Source organism: Manis pentadactyla, chromosome 2 (genome assembly GCF_030020395.1).
Source record: "Manis pentadactyla isolate mManPen7 chromosome 2, mManPen7.hap1, whole genome shotgun sequence".
In the NCBI taxonomy this organism is placed as follows: Eukaryota; Metazoa; Chordata; class Mammalia; order Pholidota; family Manidae; genus Manis; species Manis pentadactyla.
Window position 1 is genome coordinate 206863425 of NC_080020.1, and position 27814 is coordinate 206891238.

The following is a 27814-nucleotide window of genomic DNA, read 5'->3' on the forward strand; positions in this document are numbered from 1 at the left end:
CTGATGTGTTCCCTTTGAATCCGTAGCATCTGCAGTTATATCTGGCTCCAAATCCTTTTGGAAAGAATGGGCAAGTGAACGAGAAAGGTCTAGAATGCCAAAGGAGGAACAGGTTTTTCAAAATTATTTACCACTTGATTTTTGGTGGGAGAGAAGATGAATTCTGTTTTGGATATGATATGATGAGTTTTAGGACTATTTAAGGTCAGATGTCCAGTAGTCCATTAAACAGACAAGTCCTGAAGCTCAGGAGGGAAAGTACAATGAAGATTGCTAACAGTTGTTGAGTCCTTTCTGTGTGTCAGGCTCTGTTCTCAGCACTTTACTCATCTTAGTGAAATGGGACTGTGGATTTATGGAGAGAAAAGTTGAAATTGTTGAGTGGGAGCATCCAGAGAGTGTGCATGAGGAAGAGAAATAGGAACAAAAGCCTAGCGGACGCTGGGATCTATGAGATGAACATAGGGGTACCTTTCAGAGGAAACAACCAGAAAGGTAGGGGCAGCACGCTGGGGGAGTGTGGAGTCTAGGAATCCAGGGAGGGGCTTCGAGGAGGAGAGCTTGCTGGATGTCTCAGAAGGATCTGAAAAGCATCTGTGGACCTCAGCATCAATGAAGTGCAGCTGGGAAAAGCTGTTTTAGGAAATTTTGGGGAAAGGAAAGAGGTTGAGGGTCTGAGGCCACACTTTGAGAACCACTGGGCTAAACCATATATTTCTTGAGGGCAGAAACTATTGTCTTGGTTTCTTTTCTTCTATTCCTTGGGGCCTTGATAAAATATTCTGTGTGTTGATTCCTCAAATGGCTTACTGATTCAGTTTTCCCCTATAAAATTCCAGGGAAAGGAACGTCCGGTGAATCAGAACCGGGCTTCCTCTTCAGGCTGCTTTTCCCCTTCGTAACTCATGCTGTGAGAATCCATTCAGTCCTTTGACTCAGCAGCCGTAGAGGTGCCGCTGGACTCTTTCCCCCTGTCTGATGCCATTGTAGACTGGTTACAAATTAAGATAAGTAGTTGAGGAGGAAACTACTTCCTTTTCAGTACGGTGAGATCTAGGAAGTCTTAGAGGTTGCTGGGAGGAAGAAGCCAGGATTGTTTCCTAGAAACAGAATGGAGAAGTCTTTGCAGAAGTTTGAGGGGGCCTTGCTGGCACGTGGGATCCACTCTGCTCTCCAGGAAGCATATGTGCTGTCCCAGCTTGCATTTTCGGCACCAAGGCAACGACAGGTGGCCCGAGCAGAGAGTGGGAAGCAATAACCAGCTCTCCAAGTAACAGCATTTTCATTTGCCAAATGTTATGTTAATGCTCTCTAAACTTGTGGGAAATAGGCAAACTTAGGCTGAAAATATGCATACTGTTAGTATGGAGTTTTCAGACTTTTGTTAAATTGTAGGTAAACAATATCAAAAGATATTTTAAAAATTATGTGGTAAATTTTGCATAAAACAAATATGTGTGCAACTTTCAATATTTACACTGTAGCAAATTTATTTATCAGCTACGTCAAGAAAAATCTTCATGAATATGGTAGCATAAAAGCAGTTGCTTTTGCATTTGACTTGCAAGGAAATGGAAGCGAAAACATTTAAAAAACAGCATGATTTTGTCTGCTTTACCTGAATGACTAGTGGCATTTTCTAACTGCTTGTCTCTTGGGCACGTAAGTCATCGTGATACATTCTTACTAATAGTCTTTGAACTTCTTTCTCTGTCCTTTTCTTCCGGCCGTCTATTGCTGCCTTTAGCGCTTCAGCATGGAAGGGATCTCAAATGTCATTCAGAATGGCCTCCGCCACACCTTTGGAAATTCAGGTGGAGAGAAACAGGTGCTCCGTTATCCTTATTTTCCTCATTCCCTGCTTTTTCATTCTCTATGTAAGTGAGGGTCCTGAGCTGGCAGTTTTACTAATTTACTAAGACCATTGCTTAAAAGAGAGAAATGAAAGTGCATTCTACTTATCATCTTGATAATGCATAAAATTTCCCTTCAGGAAAAAGCATTTTTGTAATGGGACAATGAACTGAATGTATTCTTAATACCCTGTTTTAGAGCCTCCATTTTTCACTCTTAACCTTTGAACAAATAGATATTAATGTATTGACATAATGAATTGCATGTTTAGAATGTATAATTGTGAAAATAACTAAATTAGAATATGCTATCTAATTTTAAAAGCCTAAGATCTCCTTTTGGGGGAAAGAAAACCAGATGTTGGTATCTTTTAGACCACAGTTCTAGTCAAAAATGTCTGTACAGTATATCTTACCTACTTTTAAATGAAATACATGTGTTTTTAAGGTGTATCATATAGCCAGCCAACTCAGTTGTCTGCCAAGTGAGATATGAAACATTATTTATAAAAAATCATACATGGATAGAAATATGTCAGTGGGTAGCAATTTGCTTTTGATTGACATTTTTGTATAACAGTTTAAGGCCTATCATGAACACAAGTAACACATCTACATGAATGAGTGCGCTTAAAATTACATTCCACAATTTGAAATTTTCACTTTAGAAAGAAAACTCTTCAGCGAAGATTGAAAGAGTGCAGAATGTAGTGTTTGGCAGTTTATCAAAAGGCATTTGAAACTAGGATTTTTACTGAAGACAGTTACGTATTATTCAGGAAAGGAAATAATCAACATTAAATAATTCTTCACACTGCCCTTTGAGCTCATAAAGGGCTCCATGAAAGGGTGGCTGAAGTCTGGGTTTTATTCTGGTGCCTCTCAGCTCCCTGCAACCAACAAGATGGTAAATTAACTTCCAAACTGACCCAGCACCTGAGAATGGGGCAGAAAGGCCTGAAAGTGTGGCCAGATAGCATGCGTGCCGGGGCTCCAAGTGCCAGACACCTGCGCTATTAATGGAGCCCCGGGAGGGCATGCTTCCAGCTTTTTGTGTGTTCTTTATATCGAAATATATCCAGTTATACAAGCATCACCTTGGAGATTTCCACACCACAAAGATGGCTGAAGTTTCTTAAAGATTGAACAATTCACTTTTCCTGCTTTTCTGGACCTAGGGAACTAGTTATTTTTAAGCAGTTTTTTTCTTGCTTTCTTGGTTATGAGTGAGTTCAATTCAGAGGATTAGGAATAGAGCTGAGATTTAGGGCAAGGACTAAATAATGGGTGGGTCTGAAGAGATTCCAAGTAAAAACCTGTAGATCTCTAGATGAACACAAGCAGACTACACTGAACTATATATTTTTTTGCTGGAGTGGTAAAATGGAGGAATCTGGACAATAATTTTTAGATTGAGCTTTCATAGGACACAGTTACAGGGCATACCTCTGATACTTGTGAGCCTGTATGGTAGTGAACTAGGCAGTCGGTCTCAATTTCAGACATGAGTTTCCATTATTCATTGCCATTCTCTCCTTTCACTTTTCTCTTTTCCTTTAATACTTTTAAATACTTGTAACTACTAACACAATAATTTAAAATAATAATGCACCTCTAAGATGATTTGGGTAAGTCTGTCCTTGTTAGCTTCTGGAAGAAGCTGGTATATGTTTAAAGTTGTCAGGTTATCCGTGTGACCATTTTGTTCACCCAGAAAAACCTGGTCTGAAACAGATGATTTGGCTGTTGGGAATTTTGTTAGGCAGAATTTACAACATTTTAGTTTAAACTGCTATTTAAAAAATATATTGAAAAATATGTAAGGAGAATGTTAGATAAGATTTCACTTTGAAAATGGACAAATTGAACAAGTCACCCCCAGATGTACTTCTGTGAATTTTCAATAACTGGAAGGCAAAAAAAGTAGATATTTATGTTGACATTGGGCTTGTATGAAGCAGATAGAAGTGGGCAAAAAAATGAGCTCCAGCTGAGATAGTAAGATACCTGTGTTCATTACTAAAGTAGCTCATGTTTCATGTTATAAAATAGAGCCTTTAGTAACTGATCCAATTTTTGCAGATAAGGTAATTCAGATTAAAGTGACTTTTTTTTTTAATTTGGCAGTACTTGACAACAGTCATTCCATATGAGAAAAAAAATGGACCACCCTCTGTTGAAGATCTTCAGATATTAACAAAAAGTGAGCAAAATTAAACTCTTACCTTATTTACTTCTGCTGATTCTAAATTCTGATTTTAGTTGGCTGACCTTGTTGCTCTTGTTTTTGTTTGTGTTGTCAATTTTGGATAATAAATGGTGGGTGTCATCTTTTATTCTTTTGAAATTGAAGTCATAAATGGCTTTGACATCAAACACAACACTAAATCTAGGGTTGATTTATATTTCTTTTGCTTTTCTTACCTTTTAAAATATTTACAAACAATTTTTTGGGGAAAAAAAATTTAATATTTAACCTGATTCTCCATCACCTCTTGTATGTTTAAGAGTACATCTGTTTACCAGCAAATAAAGGGCTTCATGAATCTTATATCAATGTGACTACCAGTGACTCAATAGGAGAGATTTAGGAGATGCCAAAACACTCGCCTTATTTAGGAATATAACCCAAGGTAGTAGTTATAGGTGGAACATAAATTGATAGTAATATTTTAAGAATGTTCATTCATTCAGCAAATACTTAATGAAGGCCTACTCTGTGCCAGGCCATGTTCTGGGCACTTGGGGTACTTAAGTGAACAAAGCAGACAAAAAACTCCTCTTTCGAGGGGGTGTGCTTAAAATTTGTTAGACTTAAATACACATCATATTGAATGTGTCTTGTGATAGCCGTAAATGAGCCCTGACTTCTGGTTCTCTCCCTACCATTTATAGGGATGTCCTTGGAAGTCACTGAACCTCTCTTGGTCACAGTGAAAAGTGAGGATAAAAAAATACTCTATTTAGTAAATAATGTCTCTGTGATTTGGAGTCAATCACTCAGGCTCATTTTGCTTTAGGGGATTGAATTTGCTGATCTTTTAGGTACTTTCTAATTGTAAATATTTGTGATAACTGCTTAGTAAAGAGGGAGCCAAGTGAGAGCATCCCATGAGTGGATATTAAAGATGATATCTGTTGGAAATTCAGGCTATGGAGACATGGGTGGGAGGAGTACGAGGAAAGAAGCAAGAGTGATTTCCAAGCTGCCTGCCTGCTACCTGGAAGCTTTTATTCTTTCCTTGGGTGAACGATACTTTCAAAACATTTTATACTTAAATATGGATAAATCAAGTGATGCCATCCAATCTAAAATAAATAAGAGATGAACTGGGTGGCTAGCCCTCTAGTTTTTAGAGCGAACCCATGAAGTTACAAGCATCCAAGATGACACAGGGGATAGTTAATTACAGGGCCTGGGGTCTTAATTCCCAGGCCACCGTACTTTTTAATAATGCTGGCTTTTGGTATGTGATTTTACATAGAACAGAAAACAAATCTAAAACATGACTGGAAGCAGAAATACTGAACATAGTAGCCCTCTGAGAAGGGAACATAGATAGTGCCTGGAACCTGGGAATACTGAGAGGCCTCAGCTTCTCAGATCAAGCACAAACAAATCCGTGGCCAAGCCAAAGTCACCATTATTCCAACACGAAAATGACCTTAGGCCAGTTCTTAGATGATGCCTTCATAGACTGACACAATTTGGAATCTTTGGGTGAGTGAATGTCTAAGTTAATATTGTTATGAGGGTAGGGTTGTTGTGAAGATGGTAGATGGAAGGATGACCTTCACTTTGAAAGGAAAAGAAAGGTAGTTATCTCCTGAAATCTTTGGGGAAACCTGAGCCGCTGCGGCTGCCACCTGTAGACATTAGCCACAGGGGAAGCCCTGTGGAGACAATCACATCTTTATGGATACATGGCCTCCCTTGTAAAAGCCGTTGGAGGTGCACTAATAATAGTCATAAGAATAATTAGGGTAGTATTACTTGTGTTAATGATTACAGCTAATGATTATATAGCTCATGTATTTTACATATATATATTATGCCAGGCACTATTCTAAATCCCTTACATCTGAATTAGTAACTTAGTATTTACAACAAGCCTTTGTGACGGTTCTAATTATTCTCCTTTTACAGATGACGAACTTGGTGCACTGAGTGGTTAAATAGCCTGCTCAAAGCCCCACAGCTGTGAAGTGGCGGAACTAGGGTTTAAACCCAGGGAGGAGACTTGACAGTTACTCTATGTTGTCTTGTCACATGTCTGGGGAAAACTAGTGAGGCATTTTCCCCAGGATGCTCTGGGAAAGGCTTGAGTTGGCAGTCACTGTTGAAGTGCAGTATTTGTTTGGAGGGTTACCTGGACCTGAGTGGTCTAGATTTTTTTTTTAACCACTCTAATAGTAGTTGATTTTTCTATGTTGCCTTTGCCTAGAGATAAAATTGTCAAAGATTCCCTTCAGGCTGAGGCTAACTCGTCCAGGTTCCTCTGTAGCACAGAAGAGAGTAGGCAGCCTGGCAGAGAGCTGATTCAGGGAAGTCTGTTCTTCATTTTGGTCTTTTCATCACAAGTTTCCAAGAACGCTGACAGACATGCTCCTTGGAGAGTCTAACTCTTTATTTATCCAAGCGTTTCTCCAGCTTGGGCGAGCTGCAGCTCTGAGGTTCTGTTCCCCAGGGCCCATGGAAGTGTACATGACAGCGACTCACTTTTTATGTTTGTTTGGCACACCCCAGCCTCTGTGTAAATAACCTGGCTCTTCTTTCCTGGTTCCATTGCTTGGGAATTTTAAATCAGGGAAATAACTCTGAGGTAACTGGCATTTTCTTTTCTGAATAAGGACCTATTTAACCAAAATAAATACTCGAGCATTTGCTGCTGTCGTCCTTTATCCAGAAAATAATCAATAGTTTGCATGTGTCAGTTCTAACACAGTTAATTAAAATTAAGCCTACAGTGATTGGAATTAAATGATATTTTTTTATCTGCATTTGAAATTGTTGCCCTTTCTTTCTCTCTTTTATGTTGCAGTTCTTTGTGCCATGAAAGAGGACAGTGAAAAAGTTCCAAGCTTGTTAACTGATTATATACTGAAAGGTGGGTTTTATGGTGGTATATGTTCAGGGGCTGAGGAATTTTGATTAGTTGATAAATGCATTGTAATGTTAATAGATTAAAAACTAACTCCAGATGTTCAACTTTCATTAATTTCATTTGTACTGGGTGAAGATAGATAGATACATGTGTATTTATGCTACCAACATTATAAATTATGGTTATATAAAATTTAACATTTGAGGTCCTAGGCTGGAAATAATTTCCCCAGTTAAATTATGGACATTGAGGAAGGCAGTGGAAGTCATATTATGGAGCTATTGCCATGATTATATGAGTCTCAGGTGTTGACACTGGGAAGGTTTGAGAAGGGTGGTTGATCTCTTGCTGTGTTGGGACAATAGAAAGAGAAGGATGGATCAGTGAGGATGGCTAAGGGGGGAACAGTCCAATCAGTTAACAGCCCCCAAGGGAATATGAAAAGGATTGGTGTCAGGGATAAGGAGGGGAGGGGGATAAAGAAAAAGAATGGACTTTCATAAAGCCAAGGTAGTAAAAAATGAGCTATGAATCTTAGGAGTGAGGTCAGCATCACACAGGATGGGAATAGTGATGAGGCAAAGGAAGATGGTTTAAGAAGTGAATTGAGTTCACTACTTTGCTGAGGTAAGAACAAAATTTGAATGATAAGGGACTGAAGAACTTTATAGGCAAAACTACTAATACTTGGGACATTATTTTTTGGAAGGTAGCATTTATTTAGGAGACATATTTTCAAAGCATCACAAAATGCATCCTGTTTTGTTTGATCCAGCCATCCTCTTCTGGTAGCACTTCTCTTCTCTGGGGTGGCCCTCTTCTCCATCAGTTGTTAGTGGAAACAAAAGGGAGGTTGGGGTTTCTGAGACGTTACATGACTCCGATGGGACTTTTCTTCAACCATGGCTTTCTAAAGAGCAAATTCGGTAGTGTACATCAGGAGCTCAAAGTGAATAAAGTACTTATAAGTGTCACCTGTAAGAGATTTGTCTTGGAACCAGTCACTATTATGTTAACGGGTGGGGAGTGGGTAGAAAAGACTAAATTCACATTAATGTTTTTTAATAAGCTATGTTTTTCTGATAGAGGGCTTTTTCTTCATACTACATTCTGAATTTTGTTTTAATACCTGACATTTTGTTTGCTTTTGTGTTATGCTAGCATTGGTTTTGAAAGCTGGATTTATCTGAGGTTTGTTCTTACAGATGTGAAACAGGAATGAGATGAACATAAAGAACATGTCTTAATGTTTAATTATATTGGCTCCCGAGGGCCCTGCCGTGAAGGCCAGAGATAGAACAAGCTTCTAAAGTATTCTCTATTTATCATTTGACTGCATGCAAGAATTTTATGACCTCGAGAGCCGAGTGCTCTGGGGAAAAATGATTTTAAAGGGTTTCCTCTGAACACCAGGCCTGTACCTGTGACCCCGCACTGCATGCCTGAGGCAAACAGCCTCACCTGGCTCCTTCCTCAGGCGCCAGCTGCCGGCTCCCGGCTGTGAGCCTAGGTCTGCCCCTACCTTCCTTCCCTGCCTGAGGAGCTGCTGGCGTGCATGTGTCGTGGTTTCGTCTGGGCTTTGTGTTGTGAGGACTGGTTGGAAAAGCAGCTAGGGTTCAGCCTAAGGAGGGATGCTGTCATCCCAAGGAACGGAGCAGGGAGTGTAAGGTTCCAGAGGTGTTCCAGTGCATGGGTGGGTGCGGATGGCTCCTGATTCAAATGCTCTTTTCCACCCATCCTGGAAATCCACAGCTGTTTACCATTTCCTCTCCCGCAGGGACCAGCAGTAGAGTATTTGCTTGGGAGGGTTTATTGTTCAAGGGCAAATGCTCCTTTCCCTTTCTTGGTAGGACTTTCTCACTGTTTTACCACCAATTACTATGGTTTGGCTGGCCTAAATATACCACCTGAATTTTAATGCCAAGGTGAGAAGTGAAAGAAGGTAGAAAAGTGGCCTCATTTGGGATAATGCTGTCTGGGCCACTGTAGTTTCTCTCACAGCTGCTTAGATACCCCACCACAGCCTGCTGCCACCCCTGCCCTCAGCAGTTGTACCAAAGGCTGGTAGTGCAGACATGTCTGCTGCTCTGCTGATCTGCGGCAGGACGGAAAATATGCGCAGAGACTTGCACCCTCTTTTGAGTGTGCGGGTGTGCTGTGTTACAAGCCCTCGCGCTGTGGGGCTGACATTGGCCTCTTATCTCGAAGTAGTACCCTAAGAGACATGGCCTTTTGGCATCTCATTCCTGGGCAATTCTAATAAATGTATCTTGAGAGAACTTTCTATTGTTGGGTGTAGCCTTTAACAACCTTTCCTTTTTAAAAAACAAACTGCTACTATAGATCCTTGCTTTAGTATTTCTTATTAATGGTGTTTTATGTACATATAACTATATATAAAATGTATATACATCTTGTATAAATGTACACAAAATATACAGTTCTATTTTTCTTTTTCTTCCTCTAGTTCTGTGTCCTACATAGGGCCGAATCGCTCTGGAGCAGTTTATCTTCTGTGAGTGCATAGATTTCCGATAGCATTATTCTGAAAGCTGGCTACCATGACCTTCCTGCTACTGGACACTCAGCACACTTTTGAACTTGGATTTGTGATTCAGTATTACTAGATCATGCCTTCGCTAATTATATTATGAACCAAGAGAAAAATGGCACCATTTTGAATTGTTGAGATGGTTTTTTGTTAACTACTAACAGTTATGAACATGCTCCAACTTTGTAAAGTAAGGGGGGAATAATAGTAATTGTGCATGGGCCGTTATATTTTTCATTAGCCGACAGAATGCCCGTTTGAGTTTTTATGGCTTTCTAGGACTAACTTGCACTGAAGAACTAGACTAAAGCATTGAGAGATTTTAAACTATTCTTCATTGATGGCGAGACCACCGATTTTTATGAGACTTGTCAGTATAAATATTACCTACCAGTATTGTCCAGAGAGACTGAAACTGAACAAACTTGGGTGTTCTTGGAGGAAGTGAAACCAGAATATGCATTATCTTGGCTTTTAATACTCTGGGCACATTGACGCTGTTGAGGGTGCTGTGCATTTCACCATTCTTCCAGGTTTTTACGATTAAGTTGCCATCCACTTTCAGAATCTTGTACTGTTTAACTTTAGATGTTGAAACGTCTTGTTTTATGTGTCTGTGAACAAGTGCCCTTTAAAAGGAGCTGGCACCCTCTAAGGTGCTTTAGAAACTGTGCTGCAGCCTTGCCTGTGCCCGCCACTGTGAGGCGGCTCCATCATGCCTGTGTGTTTGCTCGAAGTCCTAATGCTACCACAGCTACTCACGGATACATCATGCGTCAGGAAACACTTCTGCCAGTTCCAGTCAAGTCAATGCCATTTAATAAATGTTGAAAACAAAGGTAATATATGCTTGAGAGCTTTATCTTTGAAGTGTTTGTTGTATTTGCATGATTTTTCTTCCCTTTGCAGTGCTAGATTCCTCCCCTGTTCCACACATTGTCCATCACTGCAGTGTGTGAGCTGGGAAACCTTCATTAGCCTCATGGTGCTCAGGAGGGGAGAGAGGGACTTTTCTGGGTTGTGCTGCGCTGCTGTGGAAGGATGGAAGTCTGTTTTTCTGGGCCTGAGACACATTCCCAGAAGGTAAGGCGGCTTCCTCCCTTAGAGAAATTGAGTGCAGTAGTTGTCAACTTTAGAGCAATAGGACCTGCCATCAGGGGCTTTTAAAAATCCCAGTGAGCATCTGTGAGCATACGAGCCTCTCCACACTGCCCACTCCACTCAGTAACTGGGATCCCAGGACTGCAGAGGCAGTAGCTCGGATTGCAGTTTGATGCCAGGTTGGCATTTAGCTGTTATCTAGGGATATGTGGAACTTGAGATGGCCCCTTATTTTATTGATGCATTATCTGATTGTGAGCATGTAGACCTTATTTGCCCCTTGCCCTTGAATTGATGAAGATGCATACTTATACAATGTTAATAATTTGATCTGAATTAAAAAAAATAATGCCTTATTCCATAGAACTAGTGCTTTGGAGGGCATCCTGTAATAGGGTCAAAAGCTCTCTGGTGAAGATTCAACCATGGTCCGTTTATAGCCCATTCCTAAGTTGATGCTTCTGAAGTATATGAAAAAACCTATTTCTTTTATCAATCAATTCAAAATCCTCTGGTAATGAGGTTTCCCTAATTTTGCTTGGTAAATTTTCTTCTTCAGCAGTAGACCACTAGGTTTTGCTTGGTAAATTTTCTTCTTCAGCAGTAGACCACTAGGGTTTCCCACCTCAGCTCTTCCTATGCATGATGAATGAGTCTTGACACCAATGAGATGTCAAGTTTCTGATTTGTGACTGACAATAGGGGGGGGTTTGAAGTCTCCCTAAGAGCAGCATTCCTGTGCCGTACACTCTGGTGGGGGGAGGTACAGCGTCCACCGGGGGGCACTGTACTCTGGGGGAGGGGGGCATGGGGGGCACCATACTTACAAGGATTCCTTGGGAAAGGCTTGCCTTCAGAGAAAGCCAGCTGGGGCAGTTTGTGATGCCGGAGGGTCAGCAGATTGGACAACTTTAAAACAAAGGGATGATTCGGCTCTCTAATAATCCCCAGATACGGAATCTCTTTGAAAGTTACATTGTATCATTTAGATTCAATGTTTATTTGCTGCCAAGAACTAAACTGCAAATGCTTTGATTTTTGAAGAAAACAAAACAACACTGTAGAACTACAGTGCACTCCAAGTGCCATATATCTATTTTATTCTTCAGGAAATTATATTTGTTTTTCTTTTACAAGAGCACAACAGGAACCAAAGAAAGAGTAATAGATACAGCACTCAGGATAAATCATATCTTTAAAATAATAATAAAAAAATTTACACCTTGTCCTATATCCTGTTAGTATTTTCATAATATGGCCATGATTGGAAAAACAAAAAAAAGCAAGCGTTTACAATTTTTTTGATAAAGACTTTTTATGCCAGGAATGGATTAATTGTCAACAAAATTTTATACTAATCAGGCTGATGTAAATCTATTTTGGTAACATCATATCATTAACAAATTTATTTTGGAAATAGATAAAAATATTGCCCCTTGATAATAAATCTGTTTTTTTCTTTGATGCAAACAGCTAGAACACCTTTTTCTTTTCCTTTTTTTTTTTTGATATTCTAAGACAAAAAAAATGGTTAATCTTCAGATTAATAAATTAGGTCATTATAATAATAAATTAATTTTTTTTAAAGTTCAGCAACCTCTGTCCAAGTATTTACAACAATACTTGAAAGTTCCTTTACAAAACAATGCATTTTTCTTTCACATTACGCATACTGGGTATCTGTGTCTTTCACAACAAGCATTTTTAAAAGAAAAATCAATGCACAAATGGGTAATTAGTATAAAAGTGCTAAGAGCTGTTTGAAAAGTTAACACTACAGTATACAGTCAGTTATATTTGAGGCAAATGACAACAAACTTCCAGCTTATTATGGACAATATTCCAGTAGTTTCAAACAGTTGTTTGAAGAAGAAAAAAAAAAAAATCCAGGAGCTGATTAGTGATGCAGATGAACTGCCATCAATGTCTCTGGCCAGTGAGCGAATTGAAAACCAGCCAAAGGGAATCTGAATGAGGAAGATTTTAGTAAAGGAATATGTTCTCCGTCACAGGTGTGGCGCTGACTGCGCGAGGCATGTGCTACACGTGTGTGTACACACACACACACACACACTCACACGCTCCACACACATCTTCCCAGTTAAACTGCAGGTAGAATGAGATTTGTATTCAAAAGTTTGTAAGGGATTAAAAGCATTGATATGGAATGCCTGTTTGTCTCTGTTCTGGTTAAAATCTCATAAAAATACATTCAACAGGAAAACATAAATTGTATGTGTATAAATATATATGTATATATTATATACACATGCACACAAATACTTTGTTTCTTTTTGAAGCATAGGATAGTTACATAAATATTCCTATAATTGCTAAAGTTTAAAGAGGCATATTTTTTTTGAGCTTCAACAAAGGTGCTTGAATAATATACAATTAAAATGAAGTAGTTTCTATTTCGTAGAATCAGTATATAATAAGGAAAAAGAAATCCCCAAAGTCTTTTTTTAAAAAAAAGTTTCTTAAGCTAGAGCTTCAACAAAAACTATGAACAACCAGCAATATAACTGAACCATGAAGCACAGTCCCTGGAGACGCCTGCTGTCCTTCCCCCTCTCCCTGCTTCCCGCGCAGCCGCGGTACGAAAGCGCCAGTGCCCACATCCAGGAATGACTTGGGTCTCACTGAGCTGCTTCCTCTGCTCGGAACTGGCTGGCTGACTTGGAAGAAAACAAAAGCAGCAAAAAGTATAACGGTATATATCCTTCCTACCCTGCTTTAGAGGAATGCCACTATCACATTCCTCCAGCTTCCTCACCCGCCTACTGCTGTTGTGCCTGTCTAGAAAAGAAACTTGTGGCTTTAGACCTGGGATGGCTCCCAAAGGGTTCTGGTGCGCCTGTCTGGTAGTTCTAAGGTGGTTATGGCAGCTGGATCACACGGCCTTTTTTATTTTCTGCTCATTCAGGCCTCAACTTTGCAGTAAACAGTGCAGTCTTCAGAGCCACAGGAAAAAAGGATCTTCTTGGCCACTGAGCTGCTTTGATTTTACTGGGATTCTCCCCGATCCAAGCTGACCAATTTGTCTTCCCAACACCACCCTCCCACCCATTTCCCCATCCAAACTCACTGTCCCCACCCCCAAATATCTCTACAGCTATATTACAAGCAAATATATCTTAGCAACTTTGAAAACTTTGGTTCTAAGAAAACACTTGGTCAGTTATCTTGAGGAAACGTGGGAATGCTTGTCCTGCACACTGCTGTAGACAGAGCTCATCCCAGTAAGCTCTTGGCGCTGTACATCATCAAGTCACAATCCAATACCATCCACTAAGCAAGTGCACGAATGCTAGTTACTTCTAAGAGCAGATTTAGCTGTTTTCTGTCTTTTAACACCTCATCCCAGTTGCCTTTTCTTCACACTGTTTGGTAGAAATTATCTGCCTGTAGATGGCTCTGTTTTTGCATGCTGTAGAAGCCACTGAATCTTGCATCTGGTTCAGCAATTCTTAGCATTCTCTGGGAACTGTCCACTTGGACTCTGGTCCCTTTCTTGCAGTCCACAGACACCAGCTGATTATTTAAGGAAGAAGGCTATTTAACGAGGGGAAAAAACCACAAAGAATTAGTTGCTTCACATATCCTGCATTAATGGGGATTTGTACTTAATTCAAGTGAGATAATAGCTCCACAGGACACAGCTAGGCAGTTTACATCCTGTTCTAGTACCAACTATAGTTTTATGAGGGATACTCACAAACTGAAGGTGAAACGTCAACAAAATTATGTCAGGGGGTTGATGAAGGAACTGATGAAAAAGAACTGGTGAAGTGACATGGTAACTTTTTAAAAATTGTAAAGTGCAGACTACTGCTCTTTCTATAGGGTTGAAGAATGAGGAGGAGATACCAGGTAGGCACACTTTAAGATAAACAGACAACTTGAATCACTCTGGTTGTAAAACAGCATCACAGATTGGGCCAGCCTCAGAGTCACTCCACTCACTTTTTAAGTGGGTCCCCTTTCCCAGCTTTGCACAGTGGGGACCATGTCTTGCAGCCCAGTCTCCTGACCCAGTGTGTGCCCAGCACCCAGGCTGTGGCCTGTGCATATTTGTCAAAACAAGAGGTGGCATAACCATCTGGTGAGTATTTTATACGGAAGGGTTTTCAAGATGGTAAACTGGATTAAAATAATTATTCAGGCTGCTTTCAGTTGGTAAGGTTGTATGAGTTTCTAAAAAAAAAGGTGACTTTAGGGTTGGAAAGAATCATGATTTATTTCCCTTAATGAAAATGAATTCTTTTTAGCCTTTTAAAATTTGCAGATTTGACAATGAATGCATACTCTTTCTTCCTCAATATGAAGTCGGCCTCTACTTTGTCCAGTATGTTACACAGTGTCATCTTTTACTACTTTTCCCCTTTCTGCTTGCCTGGGACATGTCTCCTTGTCCTCTGGACTTCTGTATATCCTCATCATCTCCTAGCTCTCTTCTTGCCCTCTGGTGTATTATCACCCTACCTGACTTCGTTTCTCTGTCAGTTCTAAGTTGATAGATCATTGAGAAATACTAGGTGATCAAGTGTTAATTTCTAATATAAATAATGCCTTAGGAATCAATCCAGAGGTATTTCTTTACCTGAATACTTAAAATTCAGGAAACTGGATCTGTGAAAGGTCAGGATTCATTAACCAAAGGACGATGGATAATTCATCCAGTGCTTGATCCAGCCCTGGAAGTACTACATATTTGCTGCAACTTGATGTGCATCTGAAGCTATGAAAAGCAAAGTAAAAACTTTCCTGGCTAAAAGACAGCAAGCAATTTAAGGAAAGATAAGCATGCAAGCTTTCCTAGTTTGATCATTCAAGAGACAAACGTTTTCAGGACAATACCTTAGTTGGTGTTCGATACCAGCAAAGCAGTGGTACCCACTGTTTCTTCTGATTGATGAATAGGAATGCTATGATAATAGAGAGGCCTATTATTATGGGAACCACAACTGAGGCAATGGAGTCCAGCGAAGATTCTTCACCTGGGTGCAGCCTGTTGTTGTCTCTGTAATCTACCTGGAGGTGACCTATGTCTAGGAAGAAAGATCACAAGCATTACCTAAGCCAGAATTTTTAAGCATTATTTTAAGTACACTGCAAGCAGAAATCAGCAACTTGGCTTTACTGCTTCCCAGTACTTTAAGGCTGAAATGTGTTGAAAGTCTAATGTTGGCACAAAGAACTCTTAGGAGAGGGCAGAGCTCTTAGGGATGGATCTTAGAAAAGGAAATATTAGGGTGAGAAAGTTAATAGTTGGGCTGGAGGATGCTGGGTCTAGTTAAGTTAGACAATTTGTAGACTTCAAAAAGCAACTAAAAGTAGACCATTAAAAATATTTTGATTACTTTTAACCTGTATAGTCTAAGATTTTTGAAGCAGAAACATTAGATTAGCTTCCTCCTTAACAGCAAACAGGAAACTAGGACGAAGTATATTCTTCTACTTACTAAGTAAAAGGTAAGACTTACCACTAGTGTAATAGTGAAAACCAAGTCGGAGTCAAGAGCTTGGTCTTTTGGTTGATATTCTGGTTTTCTGAGCTCTAAGCAAAAAAGCTTTCCATAAACTAGCTGAATACTGACTAGGCTTATTAGATCATTTTCCTGCCTTAGGACAACATTTCCTGCACATGGACAACATTTAATTTTGCTCTTATGAATGGGAGGCCTTTCTGTTCTTTTAAATCATCATTCTTGCAATGAACACTGCAGACAGAGATAACAAAGTTAAATGTATACCAATTAGGAGTACTCCCTGGAACATTCTTTACTTTTATTTTCTTTCAAATAATCCACTGTTGTCTGGTTATCTAAATGTGTCAGAGTCCAGGCTAGTGAAAGATGCAGGACATATACATTCAAAAGGAGTTGTTCTTAAATTGCTCTGGAAACTCAGCTCATGAAGTAACACAGATTTATGATATTAAGATTTCTATAGTTTGAAAATTTTTTTTATTAATATGCTTCTTTGTATATGGGGGAATGGGAAGAAGAGAACCTTCCTAGTCATTTTAGCCAGTATTGATGGTAATACTTCACAGGAACGGAAATAAAAGGAACATATTCATCAGCATCAAGAACAATGCCAAAGGTAAAATTAACATTGTATCGATGAATCCAGGTTTTAAACAGGCAATACACAAGAAATGAATTTTTGCCTTACTACATTCCGAATGATACTGGAAATGGTTTTAGGCATGTCATACAAGAAGACTAAAAATTAAATTAAGGAAAATCTTGTTGAAAGGGAAATGCAACTTCAACTAAGATTTGTTTATAAAATTCAATCCTTAAGGCGTTTTCATGCTAAACAGCCGTAAAATTTAACTTTGAGCTTCCTAGCAGCCAAAGCAAAGATGAAAATAAGTATAAATAAAATTTACAATGTCTTTAAGATTAAAACCAGTCTGTTTCTTAGGAGAAGCATAAATATTGCTACTGACACAAAAGGAAATCTCAGGGTCTTCAAAACAGAGGTATTGTGTAATGCATCTCAACATATTACAATAAATTAGGTTGTTTTCATGACAAGCTCAGCATTTATAACAGTGTGTGGCACACAGTAGTTAGTGATGTTTACTGACTGAATGAATGTAAACAATGATAAAGCTCCACTCAGCCAGAACAATTATATAAGGGGCCAAAACACTAGGTACAGGGGTTTGGCTCTCTGGTTCACCAAGACTGATCTAAGCATAACACTTAGAATATCTAGAGTAACAGATCATTAACCTCTCAAACAATGAAAATTGCTTCTTCCAAAAGAAATTGTAAATACTGTACAGCAATGATTTTTGAAAATGTCTTTGGAGTAGACAGGAAGCACTTACGAGCCATAGCTAAGAGCCGCTTAAACTATTTTCATCAAAATATCTACTTTTATACAGAAGGCAGTATTAACAGGGACTCTGCATTGCTTTACCAATTAACTATTGAGAGACAGAATAACATCTTTATCACACATAACCAAAGGGACAGAGCAAGGAAAAAAAGCATAGGAGAAACCTGTTGAGTAGAAAAATCAACAGACATAGTAAGTTGAACTCTTGTGGAATGAAAACTTCCTAGAAGAGGGAGGTAACCTAACGCATAAACTCTTAATGCAGAATCCACAGGGACAGTGAATAATTTACTATTACTCTGCTTACAAAGTTTATTTGCACATATAAATAGGAGAGATGGCTAAGAAATTCCAGATACCAAGCTCTTAGGACAAGAAACACATTTCTCACTATCATCCTGAAGTCTCTGAGCATGTGGGGCTAGAAGAAGGCATTTACCCAGTTACCTGCAGACTTATTTTATCATTCTGGGTTAAATATGTTACAGCCAAGTAGGTCTTCCTTGGAGCAGTTATTTGAACTTACTTTTGCATGACATTTAAAAGGCTACCTAAAGGAAGTTTTTAAAGTAAAAAGTAGAGTATACATAAGACTAGATAGATCTCAGTTGACTTTGGTTGGTACTTACCCCTGGGGAGATGGATAATGTCATTCTCGCTAGGTGTGGGCCACATGGGAACCTCCAGGTCAGTCTCTCCACGATGATTTGTCTTCTCAATGGGTATGTTGGTTGGTTCCGGGACATACATTTCTAAAAGACGGGGATATTTTTCATAAGAGATGATGGAGGGGCTACTTATTGTTGACTTTTGTTTCCTCAGTCCAAATAGATGGTGTATTCTAAACATGTCCTGAGCCATGAAAGACCCAGTTTCTGCATTTACATCATTAATGCTAGAGAGCCAGTAGTTTTGCATGGCTGGCAAAAGTGTCTTATAAGACACATTTTTAAAAAGGGGGAAAAAGTTTTTTTCACCAGGGTCAGAAGCTCTGCTTTTTCATGTCAAATGGTGTTGGCTCTATAGTTCTGGGCAAGTTCATGGAGATTGGCTGAAATGGAAGGATTTCTTTTACTTTCTGTCAGCTAAATGTTATATTTTAATAACTGTTGCTCTTTCATCCATGACTGTCGAATCATTTACATAAAATATATCACAGGAAGTGATAAAGTGAAAGCATCTTCCACTCTGCATTTCGTAAGCCAATCCCCCCACTCTCTTCCCCTAAATGGGCACGGGCTGTGGGCAGACCTCAGGAGGGGCTGCCTGATTTAAGGCTTAAATGTCTGCTATGTTATCATTGGAACTATGTGGACTAGAAAATCTTCAGTAAATATATTTACATTACCTGACTCAATCATACAGGCACTGTGGTCAAGATACTATAACATGAAACAAAACTGTCTTGAGAAGAATATTCTTTATCCTAAATATCAGGTCATTTTTTTTTTTAAGTCATTCTAAAAGGGACCAGTGAAAAAAATTCAGAGCTTTCCTTGGCTTTTCAAATGTATTTGTATATCTTCATCTGGCTGGCAACAACTAGCCCACAATTTCAAATAATGCTTAAGAACCCAGATTTTCAAAATGCAACAATAAAATGCCTCCGTCCTGCCACTTCCTCTGGGCCAGGTGATGCCATGTTATTTACTGATTTTTATAATAAGGTCACTGAACCTTGGTAATACTAAGTACACACTAAAAGTTTTATTTAGTCCAAAATAAAATACATAAAATATAAGTTAAAATAGAATTAATAATAATCTTGGCTCACAGTGAAGAAAAGTTACCAGCTTTTAAGAAATTAACCTTAAGAGGAATTTGAGAGAAAGTGGTAGAGAAGAGAGTATTTGCTAAGTTCTGCTCTGAGATGACTGAGCATCTGCCAGGGAAATAAATTCAGAGGTTAATAAGTAAACTGCCCAACAGCAGGACAAGTTAGGAGAATCTGTCTTCTCTGCACCGAGAAGTGGATGACTGAGTGAGTACTGTATCACCGTGTTCACCAAGTACTTCCTCAGCACCTCACCGGTCTCCATCGGGGAAGGAGGCTGTGAGCTGGACACGCCTGCCCTCGGGCCTCCCAGATGACAGACACCTCTCACCCTTCGGCAGCTCACCGTCTGTCCGCTGTGTCGGCTTGCTCCACTCAGCTCAAGTTCGGCTCTGATTAAAATCCACCCAACCTCCATCTTTACCACCAAATGCTCAAAGCTCTAGGTCAGAGCCCTCAAGTCCAAGGGGAGAGGATCAGTTCCCTTGACTGTGAACCTAAGATGGAAGCCTGCCTCTGAGCACTTCTGCCAGAAAGGATAAATCTTTCAGCAAAAAACTACTTGGAGAAACAAAAAGTGTGGGTGCTACTGCATTTCCATGCCCAGACCCAGGCCTTCCAGGGCTGAAGACAGCACTCAGCCCCAACGGGGACATACAACCCTCTGACATTCACATTACCAGCCCTTCCTAGCTGCTGGCACTGTAGATGGCAGGGCCAGGAGAGTGATGGAAACTGCATCTGGCCAGGCCACTCAGATCACGGAAACATGGTCAGGATTAAGAGTTACTCCTGTGGTCATATTTGATGTGAACTTCAGAGGGACCCAGGCCAACTTACTCGGGCTGTATTTTACTTTCAAAGGCACCTGGCCTGTTGTAAAAGCCACCTTCCTCAAAATCTTTTCTGGAATACGGGTCAGGATGCTTGGGGCTCACAAGTTAACGATGGAACCTGAAGTCAGCTTAGGGCCAGGACTCTCAGGTCTTTTGCTAACTAGCTACATGACTTTGGATAATTCACATAACTTTTCTGAGCCTCAGTTTTTCTCCAAAATGGGACAAAACCGCGGACCAGTGCATAGGTTTTATACTCACATCCGAAAGCGGTAGAGGGGGAAAGTGCTTTGTAAAGGGTGAGACAACCCAGGATGTGGTTAATATGTAGCGTGAGGTAGCATGAGCTGTTTGGATGCGGAACAAGAGCCTGAAACTTCAGTGGAGAGTCTAAGATCACACGGTGAGCTAACGAGCAATCAGGATAGGAACCCAGCCTTTCAGGGAAGGCCACATTTTGCCAAGTGTAATGTGGCAAAGCTCAACTGATTGTAAAATTTGCTTTAGAGATAAGATGGAGAAATGATTCATCAATAATACATCAGGATGCAGAAAGGAGTTACAGAACTTAAATTTCAATCCCACAGTAGATTCTGAGAAGTCACTAGAGAAATCTCTGCTAATGAATAAGGATGTTAGCAATATCTGCACTTTTTCTTCTTTATTAAACTCACAGACCAAGCAGGGTGAATCTTTATGTACCTCTATTCCTACCACCAGCACCTGCACTTGGGTCCTTATTGTCACACACTGGGGTCATCTGCCGTACAAGTTACAGCTGTCCTGGCCCCTGGTGTCCCTTGGCCTTAGTCCCTCTTGCATACCACTCCTTAGTCTTCTCAAAGCACCTTTGTGATCCTGTCATTCAGCTGCTCAAAATGAGCCTCCCCACTCCCTACAAAGGATAAAGACTACACTCTTCATTCAACAAACAGGACCCTAAAAGTCTTGGCCAAACCTTCCCTTTCCTGCTGCTACTAGGAATCTCTGTTCCCGGGGCATCTGGCTGTGACCATCCCACCTCAGGGTCTTTGGTCAGATCACTCTCTGCACTCCGATGAAGAGAGAGCCCACCTGTCCTTCAAGGTCTAGCCCAAATCCTTCCGTGAAGCCCTCCATGGCCACCTTACTTCGCAGTAAAATCCTGTTTGTGAACTCGGCACTCACCCTGCAGCAGGCTTGTATGACACTGTCTACAACCCCCCCCCTCCTGCCACGCCGCCCCTTGCACCACTCCCCCAGTTAGACTTTGCCTCCACCACTGTACTGCGGGGGCTCCTGTGAAGCTGAGGACAGTGCTAGAGGGGCAACAGCTGATGCCTGCCTCCCCTCTCCCATCACCTGGCTTCCCGGCCGCAGCTCGCTCAGGTTTCCCCTGTTGCTGGGGCTCCACTGCCTTTGCTCGCCCCTCCTCACCTCCCAGCCTCCCAAGTCGGAGGGTCGCTTCGCCCAGACTCGGTTCTCTTTTCTTCTCATCTGCACTCCTCCTTGGACCTCCTCCACTCTCAAGGCTTGAAAACCACCTGTGGCTGGTAACTTTCAAATTTATAAAGTGATTCCCAACCTCTCTCCTGAACTCCATGTTAGATACTCACTGTCTGTTCACTATCTCCACTTAGATGCCTAATAGAGATTTCAAACTAAAAATGTTCTAAGCCCAACTGATTTTACTGCAGAGCTGCAACTCCACGGTTTGGAACAAAATCATTTTAGTCACTTGACTTCTCTCCTCCTCTCACTCCTCACATCTTGTCCAGTATCGATTCTCCCCTTGTCATACAAACAGAACCTGAGCACCCCTCCCCACCTCCACAGCTACCCCCCAGGGCCAAGCCACCGTCACTCACCTGGATCAGAGGGGAACTAACTTCCCAGCCGGCCCCTGCTTCCACTCGTCCCCCCACACCCACCCACCAGCGTATGTCCCACCCAGTCGCAGAGAAATCCCGTTAAAAGCTAAGTCACATCACATCACTCCTCTGCTCAAAACTCTCCAGAATCTATCAGACCCATGAAACCATATGTTTTGGCCCATAGTTACCCGCTTTCTTCTTGTTCCCCTCCCTGCTCGCTGGGTCCCAACCATCCAGGCCTCTCTGCTTTTCCTGGACTGTGCATAGCATGTTCCCATAGCTTTTACCCCACATATACCCAGAGGGTTTTGCCTCTTCCCCATAACTCCTGCAATTCTTCTGGGTCCCTCCATAAAAGTCATCTTATCAGTGAGGCATTTCTTGACCATCCTATATGTGTATATATAAAAAAACAGCCTGTTCCTACTTCTCCCTAGTCCCTTCTGGCTGTGCTTTTCTCCACAGCCCTTTGTCCTCACCTTGTGATCTGTCTGTTTGCTGCTGACCTGTTTGCTGCCCACCTCCCTACAAAAGCACATGCTCTGTGTGGAGGGGGATTGTGATTCACTGCTGTCTCCCTAGTGTCCAGAACAGTGCTTGTGCATAGTAGGCTCTAAGTGAATCTTTGTTGAATAAGTAGTATCAAGTTTCACCACTGAGACCATTCAAAACATACCACTAGAAAAACCACCCTGAACCCTGTGAGCACAGGTGATCTCTACTAGATAAACAGCTCCAAGGAGAATACTTCTCTTCCCTGTGCTTCTTAATGCAAAGTGCTTAAGGATCTCCTTTTTTTCCATGTGGACACTAAGGGACAGAACACCACATGACGGAATTCTGACTCTCAATCTATCCCTTAAACAAGGCCAGTGAGTCTGAAGTATGAAGAGAACCCAAGTGAAGGCCTTACAGAGGATTCAGCCTCTTTACCTGGCAGAATCTCCCATCCTTATTAGGGGATAAATGGAAATGCTCAACTAGGGAGAGTCTGAACAACACCTAAACGGAAGGTGAATGTGTGCAGAGCTCAGTGAAACTGCCTGGGTCTGATGGACTGTCCCACTTAACAGCTGCACGGTACAGATGCGCTTCTAAGCTGGTATGCCTCGAAGTTCACTGTATCGTGCTGATTCCCTATTATCATGCTGCCGAGAAAACAAGAATCGAGGTGAAGATGGAGTGGCTCCTGACTCGTTCAGGACCTCAGTGGGCTCTATGGGTGAGCCCTCTCTCCAGTCTGTGTGGTCTGGATAGCCTGTGAAGTTGTGTGTTTAGGGCTTTAGATCTGGAACGCTGCCCAGAGGCTGTCCCTGTCAAGGGCTCAGCTCCTGCATTTCTGGGAATAGGGGATAAAGAAGCTGTTTTGGCAGGAGACACAGACATGGAAGCTAGAAAGCCTGGGGGAGGATCTGGGCAGCTGTCGGGGACTTAGGATTGAAACTCGGAGGTGAATAACTGAGCTGACATGAAGGGAGGAAGGATGTGGGGAAAGACGCAGGCACTGGGCTCTGCAACAGCCAGCGGTCGGGGTGCTCTGTGGGTCCTGCCAGGCGGGATGAGCTCAAACGTGTGCTCAGGAGAAGCCTGCCCGGGATGGCATGAGTACTGCTGGAACTGATGCACTGGACAAAGCTGAACCAGGACTGTATTCTTTAAACGCAGGCCCCATTTTGGTTCTGATATATATTCACCTGGCAATGGCTGTTAAATGATTCCCCACTGTGTCCGGCCTTGGCCCTTTTTCGCTAGACTACTGCACTAGATTGTGCTGCTCAGAAGGGGCAGGTGTTGTTAGCAGGCTTTTACACCTGTAAGGCTGTGCTGCCACTAATGTTTAGAGAATGCAGATGATGACGACCAGAGCAGTTCTAGCAAGGAACCCGAATGAGGCACTTCCCCTGATGGTTTCAAGGTACTCCCCATGTCTCTGTACGGGGAGGCTTCAGTTGGGCCACGTGGACTAACAGATGGGCGGAGCAGGTTCTGAGTCTGCTCTAGGTGCTCCTTAAATCAATATTCCAGCTTGAAAAATTGGCAGCATGGTGCCTTAGATACCTGGACACATTGGGCAGCAACTTCCTTCCACATTGATGGGCTCGACACAGGGCAGAGGCGGGCAGCTGACGGTCGAGCAGAGGGTCTGGCCCTGCAGGCAGTAGCAGTGTGTGCAGCTGTCGATATCCCACCGCTCCTCGTCGGCATAGGCCTTCCCACTGAAGTGGCACACCACCTTCTTCGGAATTGTGTCTTCTAGTGGAAAGAACAGCATGGAGGAATAGTTTGACGTGACAAAGCACAGTTTTACTACACTTGAGATACAAAGGGAAACAGCTTTGCACAATCACAGTGTTCCCCAGACCCCTACTGCCATTTCCCTCCTTTTGGGGGAAGCTTCAGAACTTTCGTCTTGTGGCCTGAACCTGATCAAGAGCCACTAAGGTGGTAACTGTTAGCAGCAGCTGGGAATGATACCCATTTGGGTTAAGTGTCATTAGACTGTCATCACAAAGTGTACACATTCAATTATTGTATGGCTGTCGGAGGTGCTACATGAAAAAGCTAAAAGTGAAATACACATAGGCAGAGACATGTTCAGAGGTTTTGTTCTATTTAGCAAGAGATAAGTCCACCTGAGTTTATTTATAGAGAGAATGAATGAAATTCCTCCCTTTGGTTAATCTCTCTGTAAATGATGCCGGGGAATAGTAAGGAATGCTGATGGCACATCCGAGGGGGCCAGCAGGTTTCCTGGGCTCTCCTAGAGGGCGAGTGAGTAGCAACAGAACCGTTTCCTTCACTTTGCAGTGATGCTGGATCATTTCCCTCTTATCAACACAGACATTTCTACTTTAAAAACCACCGCATTTCATTGCAACCCATTTTTTTCAGCAAACTATGGTTTTTGAAAGCAATGTATTTTTAAGAGCTATTTTTATGTGTAAGTATTCACAACTCTTAAAACATTCTACCTTTCTTTTTTCTCCATTCTCCCCTGCTATCCTCATTCCCTCCCTCCCCCAGCCTTTCCCTTGAAAATTCCTCTTTCTGACTCAATGCCTTTTGTTGGTTTACTTGAACTTATTTACTAGTGGCACATTTCACAGGCACTCCTTTTCCTCAGAGCCCAACAGTGGCTCAGGGTGGGGCCCAAGTGAGCAGCACAGCAGAGAGGGGGCTGGTCAGTGGAGAGCCCTGAGGGGCTGCCACACTTCCTGGCCCCTGGCCCCCGACAGGTCAACAGCCGTATGACTCCTACTGATCTGGGGAAATTTTATGCTCAGATTCTAAAGGTATCTCCAATCACTACTGGTTACTACTGGATGAATACCTATACAATAATCTGGAAGGAAAGTTCTCTAGGGAAGGAGTTGTGTCTAGGGCTTAGGGTTCTTCCTGGAAGGCATCTGGGAAGCTCTAGTGGGGACAGTGTTCACTGCCCAGACACAAAGGGTAGAGCCCAGAAGGCCTGAGGGCACTGAGAGACATGTAAGCGTAAGGCACCAGGAGCCAGTACCTTCGGAGAGCCCCCAGCTCTACAGTAGCTACACGCTCTCAGGTGGCCCAAAGCTGCTCCCAGCAAAAGCTTCCCACTGAGCTTTGCCAGTGGGGGTCACACAGAAATACTCAGATCTGTCTTTGGTGTCCACGTTCTCTTCTTGTTGATTACTCAAACATAGGCACCTTATTAAATGGCACTAACAATGTCCTATTTACTATATATTTTGTATTTCCGCAGATACAAGTCTCAGTCCATTACAAAGTGTAATAAGCAAGGACAGGAAGGAAGCTATCTCAAGTGTTAAAGCATCATCTCTCTGCTTCTCAAAACTTTTCTGTCACTTCCCTCACTGCTGCTGCCTCAGGGTTCAACAAGGGATATTGAGTCATCACAGAAAGTTCTAGTTATAAACAGAAATCCTTTTTCATTATCCACTTAAAAACAGACTTCTCTGTATTTGTGAATGTTGCACGGAAGTTTTCTGGTGCACTGACTGTCAGGCTTAAAAACTCATTTGGAGGCTTTCAAATGATATCTATGATAGAAGTTTTTGCTAATATGGAATCCTTGGAGGGGGTGACTTCATTAAGATACTCCAAATGTACATATCAAATGGCTGAGGAGAATCATTTAATGGAGCTAATTCAAGTAATATTCTAACCTGCAGCCAACATTTCATTGAAGACATTAGATTCGCCATCAAATCTGGAGTCTATTATGCAGTGAATTCTTTACTAAAGGAAGCATTTCTTCATAAAGCAGTATTACTGATTATATTTTACATAAATCTAGCTAACAGCTCATACGATGGACCAGTATCACTGCATAAAATTTGAGAAATGAATTACTGTGCAAGGACCTTAGAAAAGAGAAATTACGCTTTCACCCCATCTCGTCCATCACTTTCTGTGCTTCCTCCAGAGGCATCTTTGCCAGTCTTCTTCTTAGAGAAAAGGAGGGAGGGAGGAAGACACAGGCGCAGCAAGGATGAGGATTTGTAAAACGGGGTTTCAAATCAAAGCCAAGCACTGGTCTTTATTTTTTTAAATCTAGGCAAAGATATTTGTTACATCTTAAGATGTTCAATTAATTTGTGCTACTAATATTTAGGAGGTTAACATTACCTATTAAAATTAGGTTAAGACATTGAAAATAAAAAAGACATCCATTCATTCATTCCACGAGTTTTTATCACCAGTGGAAGCAAAGGTCTGGCCCTGACCCTGACCCAGACCCAGAGGACAGCCAAGCAGCGGCAGGCGGGCCTGGGGAGTGGGGGCCCCACCACAGCACCATCAGTCCATCATACATGTCAGCTCCCGCACATCATACATGGAGCTGGACAACACAGAGGGCAAAGCAACAAATTTTGATGGGGAACTAGGGAAGGCCTCATCCAGGAGAGGCTGCTGGAGTTTTACTTTGAGGGATGAGTAGGAGAGGCTGGAGGGAGGGCACTTCAAGCAGAAGGAGGTGTATTTAACAGCTGGTCACGCTGGAGGGCAGTGAGATGTGCTGGGCTTGTAGGGGGAGAGGGAGAGAGGCAGAGGGAGAGAGGGTGTGTGTGCGTAATGGCTGGAGATGAAGTTCTGGATTGCAAAGGCCTTTGACTCACAACTGACGTATTTAGATTCCTTCCTATGGTGGACGGGAGGGGCCTCATCAGCTTTGTTTCTGAGGAGGGAACTCTGGACTGTGACAATATGGAAGCCTGGATGGGGGATGGGAGACGAGGCTAGTGTCCAAGGGACAGTGGGAAGGGCCCAAATAAGGGCCGCAGGGACAGAGGTGGAAAGGAAGTCTGGGTTTGAGAGCTACTTCTGCGAACTGCTCTCAGGATATAGATGGTGAGAAAGAGGAGGTATGAAGGACATACTTTGTCTTACATGGGAGGCTAAGCCGAGGTAATTCCAATAAAGGACTCATCTTCCTGCTTTAAGAAATAAACAGTAGGTGAGCCTGTCAGTGACCTGGCGAGGCTTTATCCACTGCTCCTGAGAGTCCAGTGGGGCAGTCAGACCTGCAGTGGTTGGCCCTCGAATTCCCAGTCTGTGTGAACACAACCACAGAGCCACCACTGGGACAGAACTTACCTGGGACTCAACAGGGAAAAGAGGTTGAAGGCCAGGCAGTCCCTGGAAGGTACAGGCAGGAAATCACCGGTGGTGAGAGTGCGGGAGAAAAGGCCACCTGGCAGCCTTCTCTACCTATCTTTAAAAAGTGCATATCCCTTTGATTCAATACTCTTCTTCTAGTAATGTATCTCAAGGAAATAATCAGAAAAGGCCTAAAGCAAGTTTTTTTTGGGTATATGTTCATCACAATATTATTTATAATAGCGAGATATTGGGGGAAAAATGTGTGTCTGACAGTAGGAGGCT

At 41.9% G+C, this 27814-nt stretch overlaps 2 protein-coding genes across 6 annotated transcripts in view; one reads left to right on the top strand and one right to left on the bottom strand.

Moving 5' to 3' along the window:
• FEZ2 (fasciculation and elongation protein zeta 2) overlaps window positions 1-10352 on the top strand; it is a 44999-nt gene extending 34647 nt beyond the window's left edge. Inside the window, exons 6-9 of one of the 2 annotated variants that reach the window (XM_036931624.2) lie at window positions 1748-1828; window positions 3981-4056; window positions 6896-6961; window positions 9426-10352. In XM_036931624.2, the coding sequence (XP_036787519.1) occupies window positions 1748-1828; window positions 3981-4056; window positions 6896-6961; window positions 9426-9442 (240 nt within the window). In that variant the 3' untranslated portion in view covers window positions 9443-10352. The remainder of the gene's footprint in view (window positions 1-1747; window positions 1829-3980; window positions 4057-6895; window positions 6962-9425) is intronic. The other variant, XM_036931625.2, reaches the window with a different exon arrangement.
• A 1335-nt stretch (window positions 10353-11687) lies between these two features.
• The window catches only part of CRIM1 (cysteine rich transmembrane BMP regulator 1), a 184756-nt gene continuing 168629 nt past the window's right edge, over window positions 11688-27814 (bottom strand). For all 4 annotated transcript variants that reach the window (XM_036931634.2, XM_036931637.2, XM_036931635.2 and 1 more), the window contains 4 exons: window positions 23990-24184; window positions 18098-18220; window positions 15471-15661; window positions 11688-14165 (listed from right to left, as the gene is read on the bottom strand). In XM_036931634.2, the coding sequence (XP_036787529.1) occupies window positions 13989-14165; window positions 15471-15661; window positions 18098-18220; window positions 23990-24184 (686 nt within the window). In that variant the 3' untranslated portion in view covers window positions 11688-13988. The remainder of the gene's footprint in view (window positions 14166-15470; window positions 15662-18097; window positions 18221-23989; window positions 24185-27814) is intronic.